Genomic DNA, 26,139 nt, shown 5'->3' with positions numbered 1-26,139 from the left:
CAGACATGGAAGAATAGTGCAGTAAACAATTTTAAAGTCTAAATGTACAGATCACCTGTTTAAATAAAAGAAAAATCAAAAGTATCAACATGTATTGCAGTTGATCCACACTGGCAAAAGAACAATGCATTAAAAGGCTACCAACTGCTGTACAGTAGCAACAAAGAACTAGAACTTAAAAGGACATTTGGGAAGAACAGAGAATCAGACTATGGTAGCACAATGTTATTGTTGAGTGTGCCACTACAGTCAGCACAAAAAAGGTGATGGGAAAGAAAAGGCTGCACCATAATAAAAGTGAAGGCAAAGAGGAGGACTCAAATCCCTAAACTAAGTGAGGGATATGAAGGTGGACAATGTACAAATAGTAGGGCAGAAATTTAGTAGTTTTCTCTAACACAGGAATATAAATAGGCATGAGGAAGGAGGAAGAAGCATTGTTTCCCGTCTGAAGTCCAGAGAGGGGTGATAGGGTAAATGCATAGGGAAAGGATAAACAAGATAAGGGACATGATTTGGAGATGCCAGTGTTAGATTGGAGTGTACAAAGTTAAAAATCACAACACCAGGTTATAGTCCAACAGGTTTAATTGGAAGCACTAGCTCCTTCATCAGGTGGTTGTGGAGTACACAATTGTAAGACACAGAATTTACAGCAAAAGTTTACAGTGTGATGTAGCTGAAAATACACACTGAATAAATACCTTCATTGTTTGTTAAGTCTCTCATCCTGTTAGAATGACCATGTTAGTTTCACCTTTCATATGTAAATCACTTGCAGAATTACATTGTACTTTGCTGAAAAACTGCATGAATCCATGCAAGATTCCGTTAACTTACTTTAAGATTAGACTCTATCTAAACATTATGACACAGACAATACAGGGGGCCAACACCCTCAACGCATTATCTGGGTTGACACCAATTGTTAAAGTTAACCTGAGAATGTAACTTTTAAAAAACGTTTTATGATTTACACTTGAAAGAAGTGAAACTAACATGGTCATTCTAACAGATGAGAGACTTAAACAATTAAAGGTATTTTCTCAACGTATAAATTTCAGTTACATCACACTGTAAACTTTGGCTATAAATTCTGTGTCTTAGAATTGTGCACTCCACAACCACCAAATGAAGGAGCAGTGCTCTGAAAGCTAGTGCTTCCAATTAAACCTGTTGGACTATAACCTGATGTTAGGTAATTTGAGACGAGGGAGTTTGTTTTTGAAGTTGAGAAATACTCTAACAAATCACAAATAGAAATTGGAGAGAAAACATGGATTTTGGTTAGCACGGTAGCTCAGTGGTTAGCACTGTTGCCTCAGAGCGCCAGGCACCTGGGTTCGATTGCACCCTCGGGCGACTGTCTGTGTGAAGTTTATGCATTCTCCCGGTCTGCGTGGGTTTCCTCTGGTTTCCTCCCACAATCCAAAGATCCGCAGGTTAGGTGAATTGGCCATGCTAAATTGCCCGTAATGTTCAGGGATGAGCAAGTTAGATGCATTAGTCAGGGGTAAATGTAGAGTAATAGTGTAGGGGAATAGGTTTGAGTGGGATACTCTTTGAATGGTTGGTGCGGACTTGTTGAGGCCAAAGGGCCTGTTTCCACACTGTTGCGATTCTATGAATCAGCATCTAGTGGCCAGTTTTAGTACTGTCGAACAGATCAGCCATGATGAAAGTGAACGGTGAAATAGGTTCAAGGGGCTAAATTGTTACTTCTATTTTGTAGGTTTAAAAGTTTGTATCTAATTTTTTTTTAAAATTGCAGATTAAAAATATACTGTTTGAACTACAAGCTGTCAAAATATCAGATAAAATAGCATATCTAGATCTGTGGTCCGATCTGTATGGACTTCAGTAAGGCGTTTGACAAGGTTCCCCATGGGAGACTGATTAGCAAGGTTAGATCTCATGGAATACAGGGAGAACTAGTCATTTGGATACAGAACTGGCTCAAAGGGAGAAGACAGAGGGTGGTGTTGGAGGTTTGTTTTTCAGACTGGAGGCCTGTGACCAGTGGAGTCCCACAAGGATCGGTGCTGGGCCCTCCACTTTTTGTCATTTACATAAATGATTTGGATGCAGGCATAAGAGGTACAGTTAGTAAGTTTGCAGATGACACCAAAATTGGAGGTGTAGTGGACAGCGAAGAGGGTTACCTCAGATTACAACAGGATCTGGACCAGATGAGCCAATGGGCTGAGAAGTGGCAGATGCAGTTTAATTCAGAGAAGTGAGAGGTGCTGCATTTTGGGAAAGCAAATCTTAGCAGGACTTGTACACTTAATGGTAAGGTCCTAGGGAGTGTTGCTGAACAAAGAGACCTTGGAGTGCAGGTTCATAGCTCCTGGAAAGTGGAGTCCCAGGTAGATAGGATAGTGAAGAAGGAGTTTGGTATACTTTCCTTTATTGGTCAGAGTATTGAGTACAGGAGTTGGGAGGTCATGTTACGGCTGTACAGGACATTGGTTAGGCCACTGTTGGAATATTGTGTGCAATTCTGGTCTCCTTCTTATCGGAAAAGGTGTTGTGAAACTTGAAAGAATTCAGAAAAGATTTACGAGGATGTTGCCAGGGTTGGAGGATTTTGCCTATAGGGAGAGGCTGAACAGGCAGGGGCTGTTTTCCCTGGAGCGTCCTTATAGAGGGGTGACCTTATAGAGGTTTACAAAATTATTAGGGGCATGGATAGGATAAATAGACAAAGATTTTTCCCTGGGGTCGGGGAGTTCAGAACTAGAGGGCATAGGTTTAGGGTGAGGGCAAAGATATAAAAGACCTAAGGGGCAACTTTTTCATGCAGACGGTGGTACATGTATGGAATGAGCTGCCAGAGGAGTAGTGGAGGCTGGTACAGTTGCAGCATTTGAGGCATTTGGATGGGTCTATGAATAGGAAGGGTTTGGAGGGATATGGGCCAGGTGCTGGCAGGTGGGACTAGATTGGGTTGGGATATCTGGTCAGCATGGACCGGTTGGACCGAAGGGTCTGTTTCCATGCTGTACATCTCTATGACATTACTGATTGATCATGACTCATTTGTTCACATAAATGAAATATGAATTCTCAAGATCTGTTAAAAAAGAAAAACAAATACTTTATGTAAAAGCAAAAATTGCACAAAGGGTTTCCTTCAGGATCAGGTGATGTCAGAAACAAGTATCTTATTTACCTTTTGCCCCCCGCCTGCTGGACGTTGACTGATGTATTCCGGTCCCAAACGCCTTTGCAAAGCATTCTGGATCGCCTGATATTCATCAGCAGTGAACTGATACTGCAAATGAATTGACATGATGACAGTTGTTAATTAGACATGTTCAACCAGTGCATGCATCAGTTCTCATTTTAAAAAATGAAATTGGAGTTCTTATGTTTAGGATATTGTGGTTTACTTCTGAATATCTCGCCAAACAATAGCACAGATTGGCAGGGTAAGGTTGCCACATTTGATCTCAAGCATTCGGGTACGATAATTGTCCTCATTATCCTCAGGTTCAAGACAGATTACCATACAACAGTTTCAGCTTGCAGGCCTCAGGTACAATGGACTTTCAGTTAAATGACATGCACATAGGCACCTTCTATTTTCTTTGTGAAGGCTGAACACTTCAGGTACTACTGGAGTGAAGTCACTGAAAACAGAAGAGTTTGGCAAAGAATGAAAAGGAAAGAAAACGATTCTTTTGTTTTATGGGTTTTAGACAGAATAAGATTTTTAGCCAACACTTAACAGCTAAGATTAAATCAAGGCAATTGCATCTAATGAAAAAATCTGTCTCCATTATTATCTTGGCATAATGAGAAAGTATTGTCAGTTTGACTTCCTGTGGATTGCGCTGCAGACAGCAAGTGGCTGCTAGTCTGGGAAGATGTTAAAATGATTAACAGGGTATCCAAGTGAGCTCAAGACCTTGCAAGAGCTAAAAGGATCATTACAAATACAAACTGAAATTTAAAGTCTGTTAGAATGGCCTAAAGTATTCTTCTGCTTCTTCCAGAGTGCATCTTAGAACTTTGTCTGTTAAGCTTCACTGGTTAGGAGAAAGTGAGGACTGTTCACTGATTGTACATCAACATTTTTAGTTATTTGAATTGTGCCCTATTGTGAAAACTTTTGCTTCAATTATTGAGTTCTTAGTAAAAAAAAAGTGGAGTGGGTGGGGAGCAATTTAGTCTCCTGCAAGCTAACAAAATCTCTCAAAGAAACTCAAAAGGCAACCAAGGGAACCAGATCTGATTTAGTAGAATTGTAATCTTATAGAAATTATGAGCAAAGACAGCAATTTTGAAATCCAAAGCTTTGTGTTATAAAACAAAAATCAATTCTCCATATGTGATGTGCTGTGATATTTATTTTTAAAAAAAACCTGAAGTTTATTGTGCAAAAGAAAAACAAACCAAGCTGTCTATACATCTTCCAATTTGAAAAATCTACAAACATGAAAGCATCGTATGTTCTGGCTGGTGCTGTTGTCAGTGATCACACTAGTGTCTGAGGCCTTTGAAAGAAAAACAGTAGCTTTCACTCCATTTCTGAAAAGAGAGCCATTTTGTTGAATTTGAAATATCAGCTGGTCAGCTTGCTCTTAGCAAGTTTCCCCCAACTGAATGAGATACAAGCAGCACTACTTCAAGCCAATTGGGGTCGATAGTAAAGCAAGCATACACCACTAGTCACAGAGAATACAGGAAACTTGATTAATAAGTCTCCTGTGTCCACAGTGAACTTCGTCACCCCAAAGATATTTCCACAATCCTTCCCCGAAGCAATATTAAGAGATATTTGCAATCTATAAGTAACATTTAATCGAGAAATTCTCAAGTCCATGCTTTGATCCAAAATTTAGATTGTGCAGAAAATTTCACATGTATAGACTTTTGATTTTGATAGGGGTTCAGTTTAGTGGTAAAAAATGTTCTTTTAGAACAGTTGACCGCTGACCAAATATTGTGGGAAAGTAGTAATTTCCAACTACTTCTGTGCTACAAAATTGGAAATTCTGCACTGATACAGAGAATGGAGGATTCCACTACTGATTCTCAATGATTGAGTCTCATCTTAGATACTTGTAAAAAGAGGGATTTCATTGAGATGTTCTGAGCTGGATTGGATTTGTTGCTCAAGACAAAAATGTTGCAGTTAAAAGCAGAGTGTGATGACAGCTGGAAATGAATGAACCCAAGATATGGACAGGATTGATTAATTGGTATTTTCAGGACTCAAGTAATACTTATGCAAAGCTTTGTCTTAAAACTAGGAATAGATAATTTGAACTCACTCATGATATGGATGGTTCTGATGAGAATGATGAGAATGAACAATATTGTATTAGTTGGTGAAAATTTAAGTTAGGTCATGAGTAGCTCATTCATTATTGTGCTGAATCAGATAGTGGTTGCACCTTGTATGGGGTTGACTGGCTAAACAGTTACTTGCAAAACTCTGACAAGACAAATAAAAGCACAAAATTCCTGGCTTTACCAAAAACAAATGCTTTGTCAATCTCATCTTCTCTTTTTCCAATTGAATGATAGTACACCACTCAGGCCATGTAGGTGCTGATGGAATTACATACTCTTACTATCGTACATTGAAGGACTTTTTAAAAAAAGATGTGAATGTATTTTGTCCCCATAGATATTCCATAAGTTAGAATCAGGGGAAAGGATCTGATAGTTTAAGGGGTAGATGCCAATACATGCACTACCTTTTCATGTCCATCATAAATCAGTTCAAGGGATAGATGCCAATTCATGCAATATCAGATCCTCTCCCCGATTCTAACTTGTGGAATATCTGTGGTGAGGATGATGATGAGATCATTGCTATCATTTCTGATTGAAGGGGTCATGTCCAAAATGCTGACTGCCCTGCTCCTCGCATGCTGCCTGCCCTGCTTTGCTTTTTCACTACCACACTTTTGGACTCAAAGTGAGGGCTGGAGATCAATCTCATCATCTGCCTAATAGTATATTGGTCAGAACAGTTAGATAACTGAAGGAAGGCCACAATGATGGAGAGGAGCAAGTCAGTCTTACCGGCAAATATAAAAAACATTGAATTTCCAAGAGGCAAGGGTTGAGTGGTTTGGCACAAGGGAGCACAGAATTGAAAACAAAGAAATATCTTGTGACTCACTGCATAAATCTGAATAATAAGTCAAGGAGGAAATGACTGTAGAGTGGAAGTCATTGACATTATGAATATTTGAGGTAATAGTACCACTCCCTGCAGTATCCCACTAGTCACTGCCTACCATTCAGAAAAGGCCCTAGTGAAGGTGGTATGTCCATTGGAGATTGTATAGATAATTGTTCTGAGATAATGCAAACAACTTTAGTGGGAAAAGGAGAGAGATTGACTTTGCTGACTGACAACAAATGCTAGAGGGAAATAAAATCACAAATTAAAAATGACTGAATGCGGTCATTGATGGTCAGATTGGACATGGATTTCATTTAGTAAAACATGCATTGGTAGGGTCTCTAAAGGAGGAGCATATTGACTGAAGGAATTTTCAAGTGAATTATTAATCAAGTAGTTGAATATTTTTAAGAACGCAAACTTCTCTACAAAAGCCTGATTTTTTTTTAAGCAGCCCAGCCTGTCTATCCTAAGCAGAAGCACAAATCAAAAGGACATCGGAGTTTTGAACAGACGGACAGAAGTATCAGGGAAATGCACAACAGTGTAAGAGCACTCCAGAAGCAGAGAAAGAGCACGAACCCTTTCAGTGCAGAGCACAGGAGGAACATTGGAGAGTAGAGGTCACAAAAAAAAACAGGAACGGCACCACAAGAGAGCAGTTAAAAAAAAAGAGTAAAGCATACCTATCTATATCCCCTGCTTGTTTCACCATAATGCAACTTCCAGTGTTAAGGTTTTTCATAACAAAGTTTGTTAGAGTCATCAATCTTATCAAAAAGTTCCTTCTAGTTATCTTTAAGAATTCCAATGTTCACATTTTAAAAAACAAAATCACCGAAATGCAGTAATTTGGAATTGAACATTTGAGAGAAGGGATGGTGTTATAGTATATTCATTTTACATCTCACATTAAAGTTTTGCAATTTAACAATTCAAAATAAATGCAAGATAGAACATACAGCTAAGAGGTATTCATATGATTGTCCAACAATCCCTGCACTCTTAATTTCCACATTAATCAACGATCACATAGGAGTGACGCATTTTATAAATTTTAAATGTCAACTGTAAAAAATCATGTCTCACAAACTTGATTGAGTTTTTGGAAGAATAACAAATAAGCTTGTTGAGGGCAAAGTAGTATTTGTGATCTATATTGACTTCAGTAAAGTGTTTCACAAGGTTCCTCATGGCAGACTGGTTGGCAAGTTTAGATCTCATGGTAAATGGGGAGAACTAGCCATTTGGATACAGAACTGGCTCAAAGGTACCCTGTGTGTGACAGAGGGTAGTGGTGGAGGGTTGTTTTTCCAGGCTGGAGGCCTTTGACAAGTGGAGTGCCACAAGGATCGGTGCTGGGTCCACTACTTTTCATTATTTATATAAATGATTTGGTTGTGAGCATAAAAGGTATAGTAAGTTTGTAGATGACATCAACACTGAAGGTGTAGTGGACAGCGAAGAAGGTTACCTCAGATTACAATGGCTCATCTGATCAAGATCCCAATGGGCTGAGAAGTGGCAGATGGTGCATAATTTGGATAAATGTGAGGTGCTGCATTTGGAAAAGCAAATCTTGGCTGAACTTATACACTTAATGGTAAGGTCCTCGGGAGTGTTGCATAGCAAAGAGAGCTTGGAGTGCGGGTTCATAACCCCTTGAAAGTGGAGTCGTAGGATAGTGAAGAAGGCACTTGGTATGCTTTCCTGTACTGGTCAGAGTATTGAGTACAGGACTTGTGAGTCATGTTGCGGCTGTACAGGACATTGTTGGAATATCGTGTGCAATTCTCATCACCTTCCGATCGCAAGGATGTTATGAAACATGAAATGGTTCAGAAAAGATTTACATGGCTGTTGCCAGGATTTGAGCTTTAGGGAGAGGCTAAAAAGGCTGGGGCTGTTTTCCTTGGGGCGTCGAAGGCTGAGGGGTAACCTTGTAGAGGTTTATAAAATCATGAGGGGCATGGATAGGATAAATATTCCAAGTCTCTTCCCTGAGGTCGGGGAGTCTAGAACTAGAGGGCATAGATTTAGGGTGAGGGGGGAAAAGATATAGGAGACACCTAAGGGGCAACTTTTTCACACAGAAGGTGGTACGTGTATGGAATGAGCTGCCGGAGAAAGAGGTAGAGGCTGGTACAATTGCAACATTTCAAAGGCATTTGGATGGGGACATTAATAGGAAGGTGTGTAGGGATATGGGCCAGGTGCTGGCAGGTGGGACTAGATTGCGTTGGGATATCTGGTCGGCATGGACGGGTTGGACTGAAGGGTCTGTTTCAGTGCTGTACATCTCTGACTCCCAATTTCTAAAATACTGAATTTCCGGAAAGGCTACTCTCCGAAATACTTCCGCCAGTAACTTAAAAATGAAGCATTTGCTCGACGTTCAAGAAAGGAGTTCTCCCCCTTTTAAATACTCCTTCAGCAATTAGAAACATAGAAGATAAGATATTGTTTTAGCTAGGGGACAGGTGACGATAAAATGGGAATGTCAGAAATACAGAGTTTGTAAACTTAGTGAACTTCCTGATGAATTTGTTAGATAAAAGTTGACGTATCTTCCGACTTGAAATGTTCAGTTGAGGCAAGTGTCCAAACTGTTTAAATAATTAGTACTTTGCATCGGCTCTTCAGATTACAAACATTTCCCTATCCTTATCATCCAGAAGCACATGGGGAAATCACGTTAGAATTTGTTTTTAAAAAGTGAAAAGGTGATTACTGTACTCCGAATTAACACAGAAGTGCCAGAGCACCAGGTGGAGCCTTCGTATCACTAACCTGCCCAAAACAGACGGTTGGAGTGTGATGACCACAGCAGAGACACGGTTCATTCCGCGCTTCAGACATTGCAATGTAACGAAAGAAGAATATTAAAAAATATAACAACTTTACACGACACTATGGGAAACCGCCAAATCATCCAAACTCAACGCTCTAATACAAACTCTGTCGGGACTAAAGAAGTCAGGCGAACCAATCGCAATCTGTTCTCTGCCCCGTCCAATCAGAGATTCAGCAGTTGTTCGCACCGCGAAGGCTGCCGGGCGGAAGGTCCGGGGGGTGGGTACGGGAGAAACCGGTGCCGCAGGGACCACTGGGAATGAGGTCGATATCCTCCACCTTCTCTTTCATTTTTTCCCCCCTTCACGCCCTTCTCAACCTCCCTCCCCCTGCGGTGACTCGCAAGGCAGGCTGGGAGACGAAGCCTGTGTTTGGTTGGTCGTAGTGGTGGCAGTGGTAGGAAGAGAGACTGACGTGGTGTTTGTAGGAGGGTTCGTGTCAGTGAAAATCTCTGTAAAACTGGTATTTAGAGAAAGAGGTCCTGGCGTTTTCAAAAAAGGGTACGAAATATCTAGACCAAACACCATCTAAAATAGATTTCTTTTCACCTGACGGTGGTTTGGGTTCGTGACAGGTGAGTACGTGCCACGGAGAAGGAGCAGCGCGCGCGCGCCGAGCTCAACTGTCAACGAGCTGGAAATAGCAGGATAAGGTGGGAGGAGGTTTGATATCGGTGTCTCTGCCGCAGTCGGTGGGGGTGGGGGTGGGGGTGTTGGTGTTGGTGGGTTCAGGGCTTTGGCAGGCGTGAGGAGTGAAGTCGGCAGGCGGAAATGCAAACTGTCTCCGGCGGCCCGGCGCGGACACAACATGTATGGTATTCGGTTGGCAGCACAAGGGCAGCTTCATCAATTAGAATGACAAGGAACCCACGACTGCCTTTTCTTTTTCTGAGACGTGCCAATGTGTTTCGCTCTAGATTTATTCATATCATTTGCCTCATTCTCATCAGCAAGTCTGTTATCAATAAACAGGTACAAGGGAAAGAAAATATGGAAATTGGATAGTGAGTTTTACGTTGATATCAAGCCAGAGTGAAGATTGAGTGATTTGGGTGAACTTCATATATTGTAGAAATATTGTTTTTTAATTGGTTAAATTGTACCTTGGACTCTTCTGTGAAATTGTAGTTAGTACTTTTCTCAATGGGTATAATTTTTAAGTTACTGATTGTTGTATATTCATATAATGGTATTATAGAGTCAAGATATCAGATGTTTGTAAAATGACATTGAAATGATTGCCGGGCATATGGATCCATATGACTTCTGCAGTCATATGGATTGGATCTTGTAAAATTACTTCAATTTACAAGTAGTAATTAATGAGGTTCCTATGCTGGAATGGTCTTTAATTAGTTATTAAGAACTGTGAGGTTTCCTTTTCTGGTTTCAAAACTAAACTATTCAGTATAGGTAAAATTATTCATATTGGATGTCTGAGCAATTTTAGCCTCATGTTCCCTCCTGTAGCCTGAAGTTCTTTAACCCAAGTGTCGCAAAATAAATCTAATGGGTCAACATCCTGAAATTCTGTTTCTTTTTAAAAATATTTCTGATTATCTAGGTCATGCATGATAAATTAAAAACAATCTTAGGTTTGCAAAGACACCAATATTGTCTTGATCAGAAGTTGCTGAATGCTTATTGAGGAATTGGTTAGAAAATAAACGATAAACATCAAAGGGATCAAAGTTTGTAACTTTATTTTTTATTAAAGTTGTATCTCAGTTTTCTTCTGACCACTCATCTCCACAGTCAAAGACATTCCATCTTTGCTAGAGAGTAATTCAACAGATAGCTGTTGTTCTTTGATAACTTTTCATGTGACTGTTATTGGTCTGTGAGCTTTAACTGTATTGTGAAAGTATGTTTGACTATAAGGAATCAGAGCTAAGCTACTTCTAGTCCAATCTGACTCTGGTCTATTTCCAGCAGTAGTTGCTGCATGGAAGACTAGAAAAGCTACTGCAGTTTTCATTGTCCAGTGTTTAGGCACTGGAACCAATAGTCACAATTTGATTACTTTGGTAATGTAAACCAACTTGAATCGAAAACCTTTTTGGTTTTGTATGGCACAACTATCATCTGAATGTAAATGGAAACCATAAGGACATTTAACAGTTTGTAATTCAGCAGAAGCTTTAAAGTGACCTGAGTAATCTTTTGTCTTTAATACACTGAGTGGTGGGTGCATGGAATGCACTGTCAGTGGTGGGAGTAGAGTCAGATACAGTAGAGACATTTAAGTGATTCTTGGAATGGCAATGGATGATAGTAAAATAAAGGGTATGTAGGTTAGTTTGATCTTTGAGTAGGATAAAAGGTTGGCACAACATCAAGGGTCGAAGGGCTTGTACTGTGCTATGTTCTATATTTGAATACTTTTCTTCTCAATTGACATTTTCTAAACTACTGAGGCTGCATGTAACACCAATAGTTTAGCAAAGAAGAATGCATGATACGATCATGACATAGAATTTCAAAGCTGAGGAAAAAGAAGGTAAACATACCAAAGAGAAAATAAATATCCACAAGTATTTTTCCCCCTCCTCTTACCTCAGCAATATGTATTCTGGTGGAATGGTTATCACAACACACTTACATTCACACGGAAAACACTGTTGAAACCTGTGGAATTCAATGGGTAACAAGTGTGTTCATCATACTTTTATATTTATTGCTGCTAAATCCATAAGCTTGTGAAAGGATTTTGTAATTTATAATTAAAATATTGAGCCTGTGCAGGAGGAGCATCAAATGCTAAGAATTGGTGAATGCGTCATAATGGCAGTTTGTTTACCACAACGTTTATTGATTGCTATGCTATTTGCCCTTAGTAATGCTATACTGGAGCAAATAGAAGCTATTTCTAATTGATTATTTCAAATACATATTAACTTGGAGTGCTCCTCTCCTTTGAGAATGAACAGATGCTGAGCAGAAGGACATGCAGGAGTTTTGTGCATTGTAGTCAAAAGTATGGTTGTGATCTGGTTTGAAGAACTTTTTAGAGTCATAAAGGCATAGAAATATACAGCAGGGAAACAGGCCTATTGGTCCAACTCCTCATGCTGCTTGGATGAGTTGCAGAGAGCGCGGTGGGAGTTGGGCGGAAGTGAAGTCGGAGTGCAAAGCCGGTCGGGAAGGTAAGTGATTGTTATTTGAGTGGGTGTGTTCTAGACCCCAGGTTCCACAAAGTAGTGCCTTCATCCCACCCTCCTCCTCTAACCTAAATTAAACGTCCACAGACTTGCCCCAAAAAGAGGGTCCAAGGAAGTTCCTGTGAATTGAAGAGTGAGGCTTTAGCTCAGGAGTCTTTGACGAGGTTGAGTGAAGTGATTACACCACAGTTGAAGAGGGTGAAGATATGACTGCCAAGCTGGTTCAGTGTGCTATGTGCTTGATGTGGGAGGTCAACAACTCTGGTGTGTCTGGCTCGTATAAGTGTGGAAAGTATGTGCACGTTCGGCAACTGACAGCATATTGCAGCACTGATGAAAGAACTCGAGGACTTTAGGCTCATCCAAGAGAACGAGATCTTTCTGGACAAGACCTTCAGTGAGGTTATTACACCAACCATACCAGAAGAGAGCAGACGATGAGGAAGGCAGAGAGGAGACAGGTGCAAGAGTCCCCGGGGAAGTACCTGTCAGGAACAAGTTGAATCTTTTGGAAACAGTAGAGACAGATGACAGGTGAGGCGGCCAGGTCTATCAATCAAAGCTTGGCGTGGAGGCAGAGCGGAAGAGTCGGACATCGGAAGAGCCGTGGTAGAAGGGGACTCCATAGTGAGAGGAACTGACCGAGGTTTTTGTGGCAGCAGACGGGACTTAAGGATGGTGTGTTGCCTTCCTGGTGCCAGGGTTAAAGACATCACAGACAGAGTGCAGGAAATCCTTCAAGGACGAAGGTGAAGAGCCAGAGGTGATGGTACATGTCGGCACAAATGATGTCGGGAAGAAGAGGAGGAACATACTACAGCGGGACTTCGGAGAACTAGGAAGAAGGCTGAAAAACGGGACGTCCAGGGTGGTTATCTCCAGTTTGCTTCCAGTTCCTCGGGCTGGTGAGGCCAGAAACGGGGAGATAATGGACTTGAACGTGTAGCTGGGGAACTGGTGCAGGAAGCAAGGATTTAAATTCTTGGATCACTGGGGTATGTTTTGTGGTAAGCATAAATTATACAAGAGAGACGGTCTGCACCTTAATAGGTTGGGGACCAGCATTCTGGCAGGTAGGTTTGCTACTGCAACACAGCTACGTTTAAACGAAGTAGCGGGTGGGAGGGGCCAAACTGGATGTTTAAGAAGGAAATTGAAGGGAAAGTTAGAACAAGGTAAGTCAAGAAAGACAACTGTATCAATGAGGCAAAAAACTCAGAAAGGGATCATGCTGTAAGGTTGAGTGAAATAGGAGTTGATGGGAAGGGTGAGGGCAGTAACAAATTAAAAATACTATACATGAATGCACGAAGCGTTACAAATAAGATGGATGAGCTTGAGGCTCTTTTGGAAATTGGCAGATACGATATTGTGGGGATAACTGAGATGTGGCTTCAAGTGAACAGGGCCTGGGAAATGATTATTCAAGGCTACAAGTGTTATCGTAAGGACAGACTGACGGGCAGAGGGGGTGGGGTGGCCATGTTGGTAACGGATGATATTTAGTCCCTTGCAAAGGGGGACATAGAATCAGGGGATGTAGAGTCAGTGTGGATAGAGCTGAGAAATTCTAAGGGTAAAAAGACCCTCTTGGGAGTTATCTACAGGCCCCCAACCAGTAGTCTGGATGTCGGATGTAAGTTGAATCAGGAGCTGAAATTGGCCTGTCGCAAAGATGTTACTACAGTTATTATGGGGGATTTCAGGTAGATTGGGAGAATCAGGATGGTATTGGACCTCATGAAAGAGACTTTGTGGAGTGCCTCTGAGATGGATTCTTAGAGCAGCTGGTGCTGGAGCCTACCAGGGAGAAGGCAATTCTGGATCTGGTATTGTGCAACGAACCAGAATTGATCAGGGACCTCAAAGTGAAGGAGCCATTAGGTAGTAGTGAGCATAATACAACAAGCTTCAATCTGCAATTTGAGAGGGAGAGGGTACAATCGGAAGTGACAATATTTCTGTTGAATAAAGGGAACTGTGGAGCTATGAGGGAGGAGCTGGCCAAAGTTCAAAGGTGCAATACCTTAGCAGGGATGACAGTGGAGGGACAGTGGAGGAACAATGGCGGATATTTCTGTGAATAATGCAGAAGATGCAGGATCAGTCCATTCCAAAAAGAAAAGAAAGATCCTAGGAGGAGGCAAGGGTGGCTGTGGCTGACAAGGGAAGTTAAGGGACATATAAAGTAAAAGAGAAAAAGTATATAATAGCAAAGATAAGTGGGAAAATAGAGGACTGAGGAGCTTTTAAAAACAAGAGAATTACTAAGAAGGAAATACGCAGAGGAAAAAATGAGGTATGAAGGTAAACTGGCCAAAAATATAAAGCAAGATAGTAAAAGCTTTTTTAGGTATGTGAAAGGCAAAAAAATGGTTAAGACTAAAATTGGGCCCTTGAAGACAAACAGGGGAATATATTACAGGAAACAAAGAAAAAGCAGAAGAATTGAATTGGTACTTCAGATCTGTGTTCACTGGGGAAGACACGAGCAATTTCCATGAGGTAACAGTGGCTAAAGGACCTGAACTTAAGGGAATTTATATTTGCCAGGAATTGGTGTTGGAGAAACTGTTAGGTCTGAAGGTTGATAAGTCCCCGGGGCCTGATGGTCTACATCCCAGGATACTGAAGGAGGTGGCTTGAAATCGTGGATGCGTTGGTGATTATTTTCCAGAGTTCGATAGATTCGGGATCAGTTCCTGCAGATTGGAGGGTGGCTAATGTTGTACCACTTTTTAAGAAAGGTGGGAGAGAGAAAGCAGGAAATTATAGACCAGTTAGTCTGACCTCAGTGGTGGGAAAGATGCTGGAGTCTATTATAAAGGATGAAATTACGACACATCTGGATAGTAGTAACAGGATAGGTCAGAGTCAGCATGGATTTATGAAGCTGAAATCATGCTTGACTAATCTTCTGGAATTTTTTGAAGATGTAACTGAAGTTGGAAGAGGGAGATCCAGTAGATATAGTGTACCTGGACTTTCAGAAAGCTTTTGATAAAGTCCCACATAGGAGGTTAGTGAGCAAAATTTAGGGCGCGTGGTATTGGGGGCAAGGTACTAACTTGGATTGAAAGTTGGTTGGCTGATAGGAATCAAAGAGTAGTGATAAACTGCTCCATTTCGGAGTGGCAGGCAGTGACCAGTGGGGTACCACAGGGATCCGTGCTGGGACCGCAGCTTTTTACAATATATGTTAATGATATAGAAGATGGTATTAGTAATAACATTAGCAAATTTGCTGATGATACTAAGCTGGGTGGCAGGGTGAAATGTGAGGAGGATGTTAGGAGATTACAGGGTGACCTGGACAAGTCAGGTGAGTGGTCAGATGCAGTTTAATGTGGATAAATGTATGGTTATCCACTTTGGTGGCAAGAACAGGAAGGCAGATTACTACCTAAATGGAATCAATTTAGGTAAAGTGGCAGTACAAAGAGATCTGGGTGTTCTTGTACACCAGTCAATGAAAGTAAGCATGCAGGTACAGCAATTAGTGAAGAAGGCTTAGAGCATGCTGGTCTTCATAACAAGAGGGATTGAGTATAGAAGCAAAGAGATTCTTCTGCAGCTGTACAGGGCCCTGGTGAGACCACACCTGGAGTATTGTGTTTAGTTCTGGTCTCCAAATTTGAGGAAAGACATTCTGGCTATTGAGGGAGTGCAGCGTAGGTTCATGAGGTTAATTTCTAGAATGGCGGGACTACCTTATGCTGAAAGACTGGAGCGACTGGGCTTGTATACCCTTGAGTTTAGAAGACTGAGAGGGGATCTGATTGAGACGTATAAGATTATTAAAGGATTGGACACACTGGAGGCAGAAAACATGTTTCCGCTGATGGGAGAGTGCCAAATCAGAGGACACAGCTTAACAGTACGCGGTAGACCATTTAGGACAGAGATGAGGAGAAACTTCTTCACCCAGAAAGTGGTGGCTGTGTGGAATGCTCTGCCCCAGAGGGCAGTGGAGGCCCAGTCTCCCAGTCTGGATTCATTTAAGAAAGAGTTGGATAGGGTTATGGGGATAAGGCAGGAACAGGATACTGATTAAGGATGATCAGCCATGATCATATTGAATGGTGGTGCAGGCTCGAAGGGCTGAATGGCCCACTCCTGCACCTATTGTCCATTGATATTCTAAACTAATCAAGTCCCATTTGTCAGCATTAGCCCATATCTCTCTCAACCCTTCCTATTCATACACCCATCCAGATGCCTTTTAAATGCTGTAATTGTATCAGTCTCCACCACTTCCTCTGGCAGCTAATTCCATACACGCACCACCCTCTGTGTTAAAACGTTCCCTCTTGGGCGCCTTTTATATCTTTACCCTCTCACCCTAAACCTATGCCGTCTAGTTCTGGACCCCCCCCCCCCCAGGGAAAATACATTGTCTGTTTATCCTATCCATGCCCCTTATGATTTTATAAATCTCTATAAGGTCACCCCTCAGTCTCTGACGCTCCAGGGAAAACATCCCCACCTATTCAACCTCTCCCTATAGCTCAAATCCTTTAACCCTGGCAACATCCTTGTGACACTTTTCTGAAAATTGTTCTATTTTGCAATAAGGCTACTCTGCACATGACTTTCTGTTTCCACATTCATGTCTGCAAAGATATTAACCTATGGTTTCATCACCTTGAAGTACATTATGCTACACAATCTTGATTAAGCAGCACCTTTCAAAATCTGACTAATTTAAGATGACATACTGCATCTTCAACCACACAAAGTCAGGTGCCCCAGGACCTTTCCATGCTCCAGCATGATAGCAAATTTACATGAACATACTCATTCTCACTTTGAATCCTCTAAAAAAGTCTTACCCTGCATAACTTTAGTCTACCAGGTATGTAACTACAGATATCTTCCACTCCACTGGCTGACACTATATTCTACTCTTTCAACCATAACTCTGGAGGCCTGGAAATCTCCCCCCAATTTCACAGATGGAGTTTAATTTAGATAAATGTGAGGTGCTGCATTTGGGAAAGCAAATCTCAGCAGGACTTATACACTTAATGGCAAGGTCCTAGGGAGTGTTGCTGAACAAAGAGACCTTGGAGTGCAGGTTCATAGCTCCTTGAAAGTGGAGTTGCAGGTAGATAGGATAGTGAAGAAGGCGTTTGGTATGCTTTCCTTTATTGGTCAGAGTATTGAGTACAGGAGTTGGAAGGTCACGTTGCGACTGTACAGGACATTGGTTAGACCACTGTTGGAGTATTGCGTGGAGTTCTGGTCTCCTTCCAATCGGAAAGATGTTGTGAAACTTGAAATGGTTCAGAAAAGATTTCCAAGGGTGTTGCCATGGTTGGAGGAGTTGAGCTATGGGGAGCGGCTGAACAGGCTGGGGCTGTTTTCCCTGGAGTGTCGGAGGCTGAGGGGTGACCTTCTGGAGGTTTACAAAATTATGAGGAACATGGATAGGGTAAATAGACAAAGTCTTTTCCCTGGGGTCGGGGAGTCCAGAACTAGAGGGCATAGGTTTAGGGTGAGAGGGGAAAGATATAAAAGAGACCTAAGGGGCAACTTTTTCACACAGAGAGTGGTACATGTATGGAATGAGCTTCCAGAGGAAATGGTGGAGTCTGTTACTATTGCAACATTGAAGAGGCATTTGGATGGGTATATGAATAGAAGGGGTTTGGAGGGATAGGGGCCGGGCAGTTGGACTAGATTGGGTTGGGATATCTGGTCGGCATGGACGGGTTAGACCGAAGGGTCTGTTTCCATGCTTACATCTCTGACTATGATCCGTCTTGGCCTTCTCCAGATGTCCCCAGCATCACAGATGTCAGTCTTCAGCCACGTTGATTTACTCCATGTGCCATCAAGAAATGTTGGACGGTTTGGATACTGGAAAGGCTTTGAGTCCTGACAACATTGCTACGATAGCATTGAAGATGTGTGCTCTAGAACTTGCCTTGCCTCTAGCCCAGTTTTTCTGGCACAGCTACAATACTGACATCGACCTGACATTGTGGAAAATTGCCCAGATATATCCTGTACATGGAAAGGACAAAGTCAATGTAACCTATCACTTTCAGTCATCAGTAAAGAGATGGAAAAGGTCATCAACTGCGTGATCAAGTAGCATTTGCTTAGTAATAACCAATTCCCTGATACTTAGTTTGAGTTCTGTTAGGGCTATTCAGCTCAGCCTCGGTTTAAACATGGATAAAAGAACTAAACTCGGTGAGAAACAGTGACCTGCCTTGATATCAAAGCTGGATTTGGCAATGTGACATCAAGGAATCCTACTAGAACTGGAGTTAATTGGAATTTGGAGGAGACACTCTTCATTATTTGGAGTCCTAGCTTAAGGAACTCTCTGGAAGTTCTTCAGGGGAGCTTCTTGGTCCCAACAATATTCAGTTGGTTCATCAAAGACCTCTGCATTGTAAGATCTAAAGCAGAGATACTTACTGCTGATTGTACATGATGCTGATTATTGTGCAATCTCTCAGACACTGAAGCAGTCATCTCCAATTGCAACAGTAGTTGGATAATATCCAGGCTTGGACTGACATTTGCATCACAAATGCTAGAGAGTGGACATCTCCAACAAGGAAGGATCTAACCATAGCCCATTGACATTTAATAGCATTGCCATCACTGAATTTCTCATTATCAATAACCAGGGGTTGCCAACCAACCAGAAGCTGAATGGGGCCAACTCCTCAAAGACTTTTCTCCATTCACAAAACACATCAGGATTGTGATGGAACACTCTCTTTGCTTGCTTGGATCAGTGCAGCTACAACAATAATCAAGAAGCTTGATGCCACTCATGACAAAGCAACCTGCTTAGTTATCATCACATCCACAAATATTCACTCTCTCCACCTCCCTGACATTCAGTAGCAGCCGTGAGTACCACCTGCAAGATGCTGTGCAGAAATTCACAAGGCTCCATTGATAACCCCGTGCAAACCCATGGCCTCCACCTCTAGAAGGACAAAAGCAGAAGCTGCATAGGGCCACCGTTAACTTTCAAGTTCCTTTCAAGCCATTAACCATCCAAATTTGGAAATGTATCACTATTCCTTCAGTGTTAGTGGGTCAAAATTCCTGGAACTGCCTTCCCAACATTGTGAGTCTACCTGTGAATGGGTGGAAGCATTCAAGAAGGCCGGTGACCATCACCTTCTCAAGGAAACTGGAAATGGGGAATAAATGGTCCACCCATCTACGCTCACAATAAATTTGTTTTCAAAAATATGCAGAACAAAGTGTTTTTTGAGGTTGCATTTTTCAAAATGGTGTTGAAGAAGTTGATGACCTAAGGTCTGAAGATATGCAAGGCTGTTATGATGGGTAATGTTTTGAACTGAGATACAGCTGCTTTTGTATCTAAGAAAAAATGGTGCCTAATTCATTTTTCTAATGCTTTTAAGAAGCTTTTCAGTGATACCAACTGTGAAGACTACAACATTTCATTTTGTGTTTTTTTTTAATTGTAAACATAAAGAACTGTTATAAAATGAAGGATTGAGAAAGGAATTATTACACTTAAAAAGGCAATTTACTAAAACTCTTCGAGTGTGTTTACATTGCTTTATTCGAGTGGGGAGGGAGAAGACGTTTCAAGACCAAGTTGTGTGCGCAAAATGAGATTTGACCAGCAAGGAGTAGCTGATTGGTTTGTGCAATTGTGACCAGTCGTAGATGCTAGACATAGTCAGATTAGTGACATCGTGGTGGTTACAGAATAGCTGAACAGGTTGAGTCTGATTTCAGGGAGAAACCTTTGAACTACAGAACACTCCTTCTTTCTCTTGCTTTCACTCTCTCATGCTCTTATTTTTTTCTCTCACGTGTCCTTTTCCTCTGATCCTTTTTTTCTTCTTCCCAACCTCCATCCCTCCCTCTCTGCCTGCGTCTGTCCCTTCCTCCGGTAACATTGCCTGAAGAAAGACGGACTGATATTTTCACCCAATAGTTGCTGTAAATTGCTGCCTTTAACAAGTAACTAAGAATTTGTAGCAATTGTTCTGTGCCTCCTGTGAAGAAGTGAGAGAACCTGGAGAAGGAAAATTCAAGAACAGAAAGTCTTGGCAAGCAGAAGGATCGTTCAGAGCACCTTGGGTATGGTACTATTGAACTCTGTTTCCCAAGCATTTTTCACTTCACCCATAAAGCCATTTTTGTGTGTTCGAATCATAGTCCTACAGTATGGGAACAGGCCATTCAGCCTAACTCATCCATGACAACCATTTCCTAAACTGAACTAATCAGATTTGCCTACATTTTGCTCCATACCTTCTAAACCTTCCTTACCCACGTACCTGTCCAAATGTCTTAAACGTTGTAACTGCACTGATGCCTAGCACTTCCTCTGGCAACTCATTCCATATACACACTACACTGTGTGGAAAATGTTGCCCCTTCGATCCCTTTAAATCTCTGCCCTCTCACCTTAAATCTATGCTCTCTAGGTTTGGACTTCTACCCTATGGAGTTAAGTCAGTCAATAACAAATGGAAGGACATAAAAGCAGTCTCATTTGGTGCTAGGATTTTAGAAGCCACGATGAAAATATTTTTGTGAAGAGACATTGATATGAAATGAATAGAAAGATGAGTAGTGCTATCACGTATGCAAAGTCCTTAAGTTGTGCAAAGGTTTCTGGACTCAGAGGAAAGAGGTTCTTCAGGAAATATATGAAACAGAATTCTTCACTTTGGGGGAGTGCAAGTCGATGATTCCACAAGATTTTTATTATCATTAGATGGGACAAGAATTTTGATTGCTAACCCAGATCTAGTGACAAATGATAAAACTTGTATTAAACATACAAACAGGAAAAAAAACCGCATGAACACTTTTCCAAACCATGAATGATAGTTTAATTTATCAGGGGAAAAAAAAGACTTGTCAAACATATGCATGCAACAGAAATTCACTATTCCACAGCAGAAGTTTGAAAAATTTTGTGTAAATAAAATGATTTCCGACATGTGTAGCCAATATCCTAAACTCTGAGAGGAAGAAAGAAATTCTGAGCAGAGGACTGGAAGGCAGGTTAAAAAGCAAATAATGTTTTCAATGTTAGTACCTCTAGATGTCTAAACCACAAAAAAGGTCAAAGAAAATGTACTTAACAGTTAAGTCGTGCCATTTTTGCTATGTTCATAGATGTTTTACTTGTTATTAGAATTTATTTGCAGTAAGTAGTTTGTTTTTAACAAACAGAAACCTGATCAGTGTATTCTGTTAACTTGATTCCAACAGACAGATAAATTGGGAATTTTGCATGCTTTGATTAAATCATTAACTTTTGTTGTGGCCTTGGGAAAGAGATTTGCTTTAAAACTTGTAATCTGTCCATAACACTTGCCCAATGTGTTTTTTATGGAAATGTTACCTGAATTCTCAGATCTTAAGTTGTTGATTGATTGATTTTAAATTCTGCCCCAATGGTATTACCAGTACAAGACCTTCACATATGTGGAAAGACCAGGGATTTAAATGTTTTCTTGTTGAGAAAAAGTTAAGGTTGTCAGATCTTTCAGTGAAATGTCCTCTGGAGTATGTTCTAAAGGAGCATATTTGTCTTCAAACAAGACTTCAATCAATACCTGTCCAAATTAATGGAGGCTATATGTATGATTTGACAATAATAAGCATTTTGTACTGTTACCTTTAACAAGCAAAACATGCAAATACAAAATATGACCCATTATACTCTCCTCTTGAGACCAACAGCTATTGCAAATATTAAGCTCCTGCACTCTGGTGTGGATAGCAATTTGATTCATAAAGCTGCTTGGATATCAGGAATATGTTTAATACTGTACTGTCAACATCAAAACAGACTATAATCTGAAATTAAATGTTTCACTTATACTTTTTCTGTATTTTTCTCATTTATTACATTTGTTCTGACTTCTTTTGTTTCCTGAACGGAGCTTTGTTTTGTTTTATAAATTGAAATCCATTTTTCCGTTCACCTTCCTACATTGATTTTTGAGATTGGGACCACTTTTGAAAATTAATGGTCATTTGACATAAATACAACCTTTTTGGAAGTATGTATTAACTTAGAGTGACAAAAGTCTCACTTTGACCAAGTTAGTTATTATTATATTACTGTAAATGAATGTTACAGTTGGCAATCCTGTGTATGTCATGTCTTCCAAAATAAAGGTCCCTAATCACCGATCATTTTGACACTTATTGAACAGTACTATCCCAGAATTTGTTACTTCTTAGAATGGGATCCCTACAATGAGGAAAGAAGCCATTTGGTCCATTAGGTCAGCATCAACCCACCCAAGAGCATTCCATCCAGACTCAGCCCCCCCACCAACACACTAACCATGGTTAATCCACCTAACCAGCACTTCTCTGGACACTACAGGCAATTTAGCATGGTCAGTTCACCTAACCTGCACATCTTTGGACTGTGGGAGGAAGGTAGAGCACCTGGCAGAACCCCATATAGACACTTGGAGAATGTGCAAACTCAACACACACAATTGCCTGAGGCTGAAATTGAACCTGGGTCCTTGGCACTGTGAGGCAGCAGTGCTTACGACTGTGCTGCCCCACTAATAATAGGGTTACTGTTATTATTTTTCAAGTTTCTCTTGACTTTGATGCAATGGCTAAAAAATAGATTATGGTGCTTGCAGACCTTTGCAAATGTCACTAACCTATCTACTTGCTCAATCAATATAATGAGTATTTTAATTCATCTGACTTACTTTGAAAGCTTCAATTTGGTTGGCTTTCATGAACCTAACTAAAGGAGAGAAAAGTAATTCTGAACAGATGCGGGAGGAAAAAAAACTTTTTTATGATATCCAAGTTATATAAATGGTAAGGAAATAAAATAAGTTGAAACCATATAATTTTCAGAACACCTTAGACAAGAACCAGTTATCTGGCAATCATTTAGAGTTATTGAGGTCAACAGCACAGAAAAAAAGAGCCTTTGGCTCAATGAATCTGCACTAGTCAAAAACAACCACTAAACTATTCTAACCCCATTTTCGAGCACTTGGCCCACAGCCTTGTATACTTTCACATTGCAAATGCATGAGTAAATACTACTTAAGTGTGATGAGACCTTCTGTTTCTTTCACTCTTGCAGGCAGTGAGTTCCAGATTCTTGCCACGCTCTAGGTGAAAAATACTTTCTTCTCATCCCCTTTAAACCTTCACCTTAAATATATGTGCCTTGTCATTGCCCCTCCAGTCAGGGGAAAAGTTCTTCTTGTCTACCCTGTCTCTTGCCCCTCATAATTTTATACATTTCAATCATCATGTCCTCTGGCAGTCTTCTCTGCTTCAAGTAAGACAATCCATTCTATGCATCTCTCTTCATAACTAGAACTCTAGTCCAGGCAACATCTGAGTAAATCTCCTCTGCACACACTCTCCAGTGTAGTCACATCCCTCCTATAATGTGGATTCCAAAACTACACGCAGTACTCTAGCTGTGGCCTAACATACAGTACCAATGTAACCACATTATTCAAACTCTACGCCTTGGCTAATAAAGGCAAGTATCCCAAATGCTGCCTTTCCCACTTTATATACCTGTCCTTATGCCTTGTGGGATCAATGTACATGCATGGACGCTAAGGTCTGTCTGATACTTGGTGCCTCCTAAGGTTCTACCTTTTATAGTGTAATTGCTTACCTTATTGATCCAGCCCAAGTGCATCAACTTCCATTAATCTGGATTGAGATCCATTGCCACAGCCCATCTGACCAACCCAATATGGATCTGGTCACTAGGGGAAAGCAAAGTTATGTAATCATCTATGACTTGTATGATTAGGCTCTCAATATGACATTTAAGGATTTTTGGTAGTTTTGAGGTGGCATCGAACAGCTTGCACACATTTAAACAAGGAAGACAATGAACTACAATAAAGTGGCATGCAGAAATTTATTTAACTGGAGCTTGGACAGCTACACAGACATCAGATTTCTAGAATAACTATAATGGTAAGTTATTCAGATGGATTCAGAAAAGATTAAGTAGAATAGTTGGAATTTCATGTGATTTAAAGTCCTTGGCTTATTGTCTTATTGGAGAGAGAGAAATATAGTTTGGAGTTGTGTGTGATAGAAAACATGATGCTATCAAAGTGATAAAATATATTAGCTCCAGAGGACCATTTAGATTGCAGACACTGGTTGGAGGATTTGATGAACAGCTGAGTCCGTTAAATAGTAATTTCATTGTAATGAGGAATTTTTCCACCACTGTTAAAATGCAGGCAAAGAAGCACTTTGAACTCATGGCTGACTTTGTTGTGCTCTTACATAAATTTGTGTTCCTAACAATAATTGATCATTAAAGGTATGGACTAAAAGAGTCTAGTTGGTTGATGAGTTCTGCCTGATGACAATCTGGTAAGAAACTTCAGTGGCAAATTAAGATGATTTATTTTGCAAAATAGAAATCACTGTGTTCCATTACTACTTCTGCTCAGTCAATGAGCACTAAGTAAGTATTTACTGCATTGTACAACAGTGCAATATTTGTTTCATTTTCTTCAAGGTAAATGTGAAAGATATGTGTATCAAGTCAGAAGCACCCTTTCACAGCCTGTGTTATACCTGACTTGAACCAAAATATGGTTCATACTATTCTTTTCTTTTTATTCATTCTAATCCCAAGAGTCTTCAGCTCCCTACACCACACTAGCAACTGCACTAGTTAGGTAAAATAAATCTCAACCAGAACAAGCATTAATGATTCTTGAAATGACCAAAATGCATTTGTTTGCCTTAAGCAGCTGATTCAAGTACACCATTTGAATTTTAATATTTTTGACTTCTAAATGGAGAGCCATGTTGAACTCTGTTAACATTTTTAATATATTATACCTATTAGCAATAGAAATTCTGAATCTTTAAATATTCCCAAAACCTGTTTGCTGTTTGTTATGATTCCAGAAGGTCAAAAAGAATTATGAACTCTCATAACTGATAAAATAACAAGCCATCACTTTTTAAAATAAACTATTTGCTGTATAAGATTTAAAAAAAACAAAAGTACGAACCTAAGAGCCATATGTTGAAAAACATTTATGTTTTAAGCACAACAATCTCCGTGACACATTCCCTTTTGTTTTTAGTTTCACCTTTGAGTTTTCGTATTCATAACAGGAACTTGAGAGATATCTTTGATTCTCCTGGGGCCGTATGAAAGTGTGCCACACCTTTTCAAAATTAATTTTGATTCTGCTTAGTGTTCCTGCTGTTTTCTATGACATTTTTGAGGTACTTCCATCAGCACTAGAGTGACTCTGAAACTCTCTCTGAATATGTCATTATTGTGAACACCCCAACTTCATTGTAGTCTTGCTTAGTGATACCAACTCAGATAAAACCTTGATTTCTGATAGTCTTTGCCTCTGGTCTACAGCTTCTTTACACATTACAAAAAATACTCAGTTTCTAAGCTGTTACAGCTCCAGGCATAATCTGCCTGTTTCAAAGCCAGTCCTAAGGCAGCAGCTTTTGTCAGAAAACGTACAGATAAATCCAAAACCAAAGGGTAGCTTCATGGATAGCCTATTCCCACAAGAACCTGATGTTCATGGGATATCTGCGATTCAAAGTAATTATCTTCTATTTGCAAATTTGTTTTTATTTGATAAACTCTTTATGAAGATAATTGTCGACACTTCTTCTCTACCACGATTCCAAAGAGCGACATCCATTGTTTGGTGTTTTACTATTTGAGCCATGACCTTGCTAAAGATTTCTGGCACATGTTTTGAATGGCAATTACTTCAGGTACGTTCATCAGTTTTCCAGATTGTATTTTGCTTATCTTGCATTTCAAAATAACTTCAATCCCCACTTCAACGCCTTTTCCTTAAACACATTGGTTGCAAAATTAGACGAATTTGCAACATGTCTGACTTGAGTGATGAAGCTGAGTATAGCTTCCTCTGAATGGCCACAGATAAGGTCATTCAGGAGAAATAGAACAAATTCACAT

The 26,139-nt window shown here is 40.4% G+C and overlaps 2 protein-coding genes across 8 annotated transcripts in view; one reads left to right on the top strand and one right to left on the bottom strand.

Moving 5' to 3' along the window:
- The window catches only part of rad52 (RAD52 homolog, DNA repair protein), a 28,213-nt gene extending 19,030 nt beyond the window's left edge, over nt 1-9,183 (bottom strand). Inside the window, exons 1-2 of one of the 3 annotated variants that reach the window (XM_072552288.1) lie at nt 8,939-9,183; nt 3,176-3,277 (exon numbers count right to left, since the gene is read on the bottom strand). In XM_072552288.1, coding sequence (XP_072408389.1) covers nt 3,176-3,277; nt 8,939-9,007 — 171 coding nt within the window. In that variant the 5' untranslated portion in view covers nt 9,008-9,183. The remainder of the gene's footprint in view (nt 1-3,175; nt 3,278-8,938) is intronic. The other 2 variants (XM_072552287.1, XM_072552286.1) reach the window with 2 other exon arrangements.
- Nucleotides 9,184-9,363: 180 nt separating this feature from the next.
- The window catches only part of LOC140458142 (ELKS/Rab6-interacting/CAST family member 1-like), a 917,474-nt gene continuing 900,698 nt past the window's right edge, over nt 9,364-26,139 (top strand). For all 5 annotated transcript variants that reach the window (XM_072552282.1, XM_072552281.1, XM_072552285.1 and 2 more), the window contains exon 1: nt 9,364-9,575. The gene's annotated coding sequence lies outside the window, so the exon portion shown is untranslated. The remainder of the gene's footprint in view (nt 9,576-26,139) is intronic.

This window comes from Chiloscyllium punctatum, chromosome 32 (assembly GCF_047496795.1).
Source record: "Chiloscyllium punctatum isolate Juve2018m chromosome 32, sChiPun1.3, whole genome shotgun sequence".
NCBI lineage: Eukaryota > Metazoa > Chordata > Chondrichthyes > Orectolobiformes > Hemiscylliidae > Chiloscyllium > Chiloscyllium punctatum.
The sequence above is the reverse complement of the archived record's forward strand: the minus strand, read 5'-3'. Positions and strand labels throughout refer to the sequence as shown.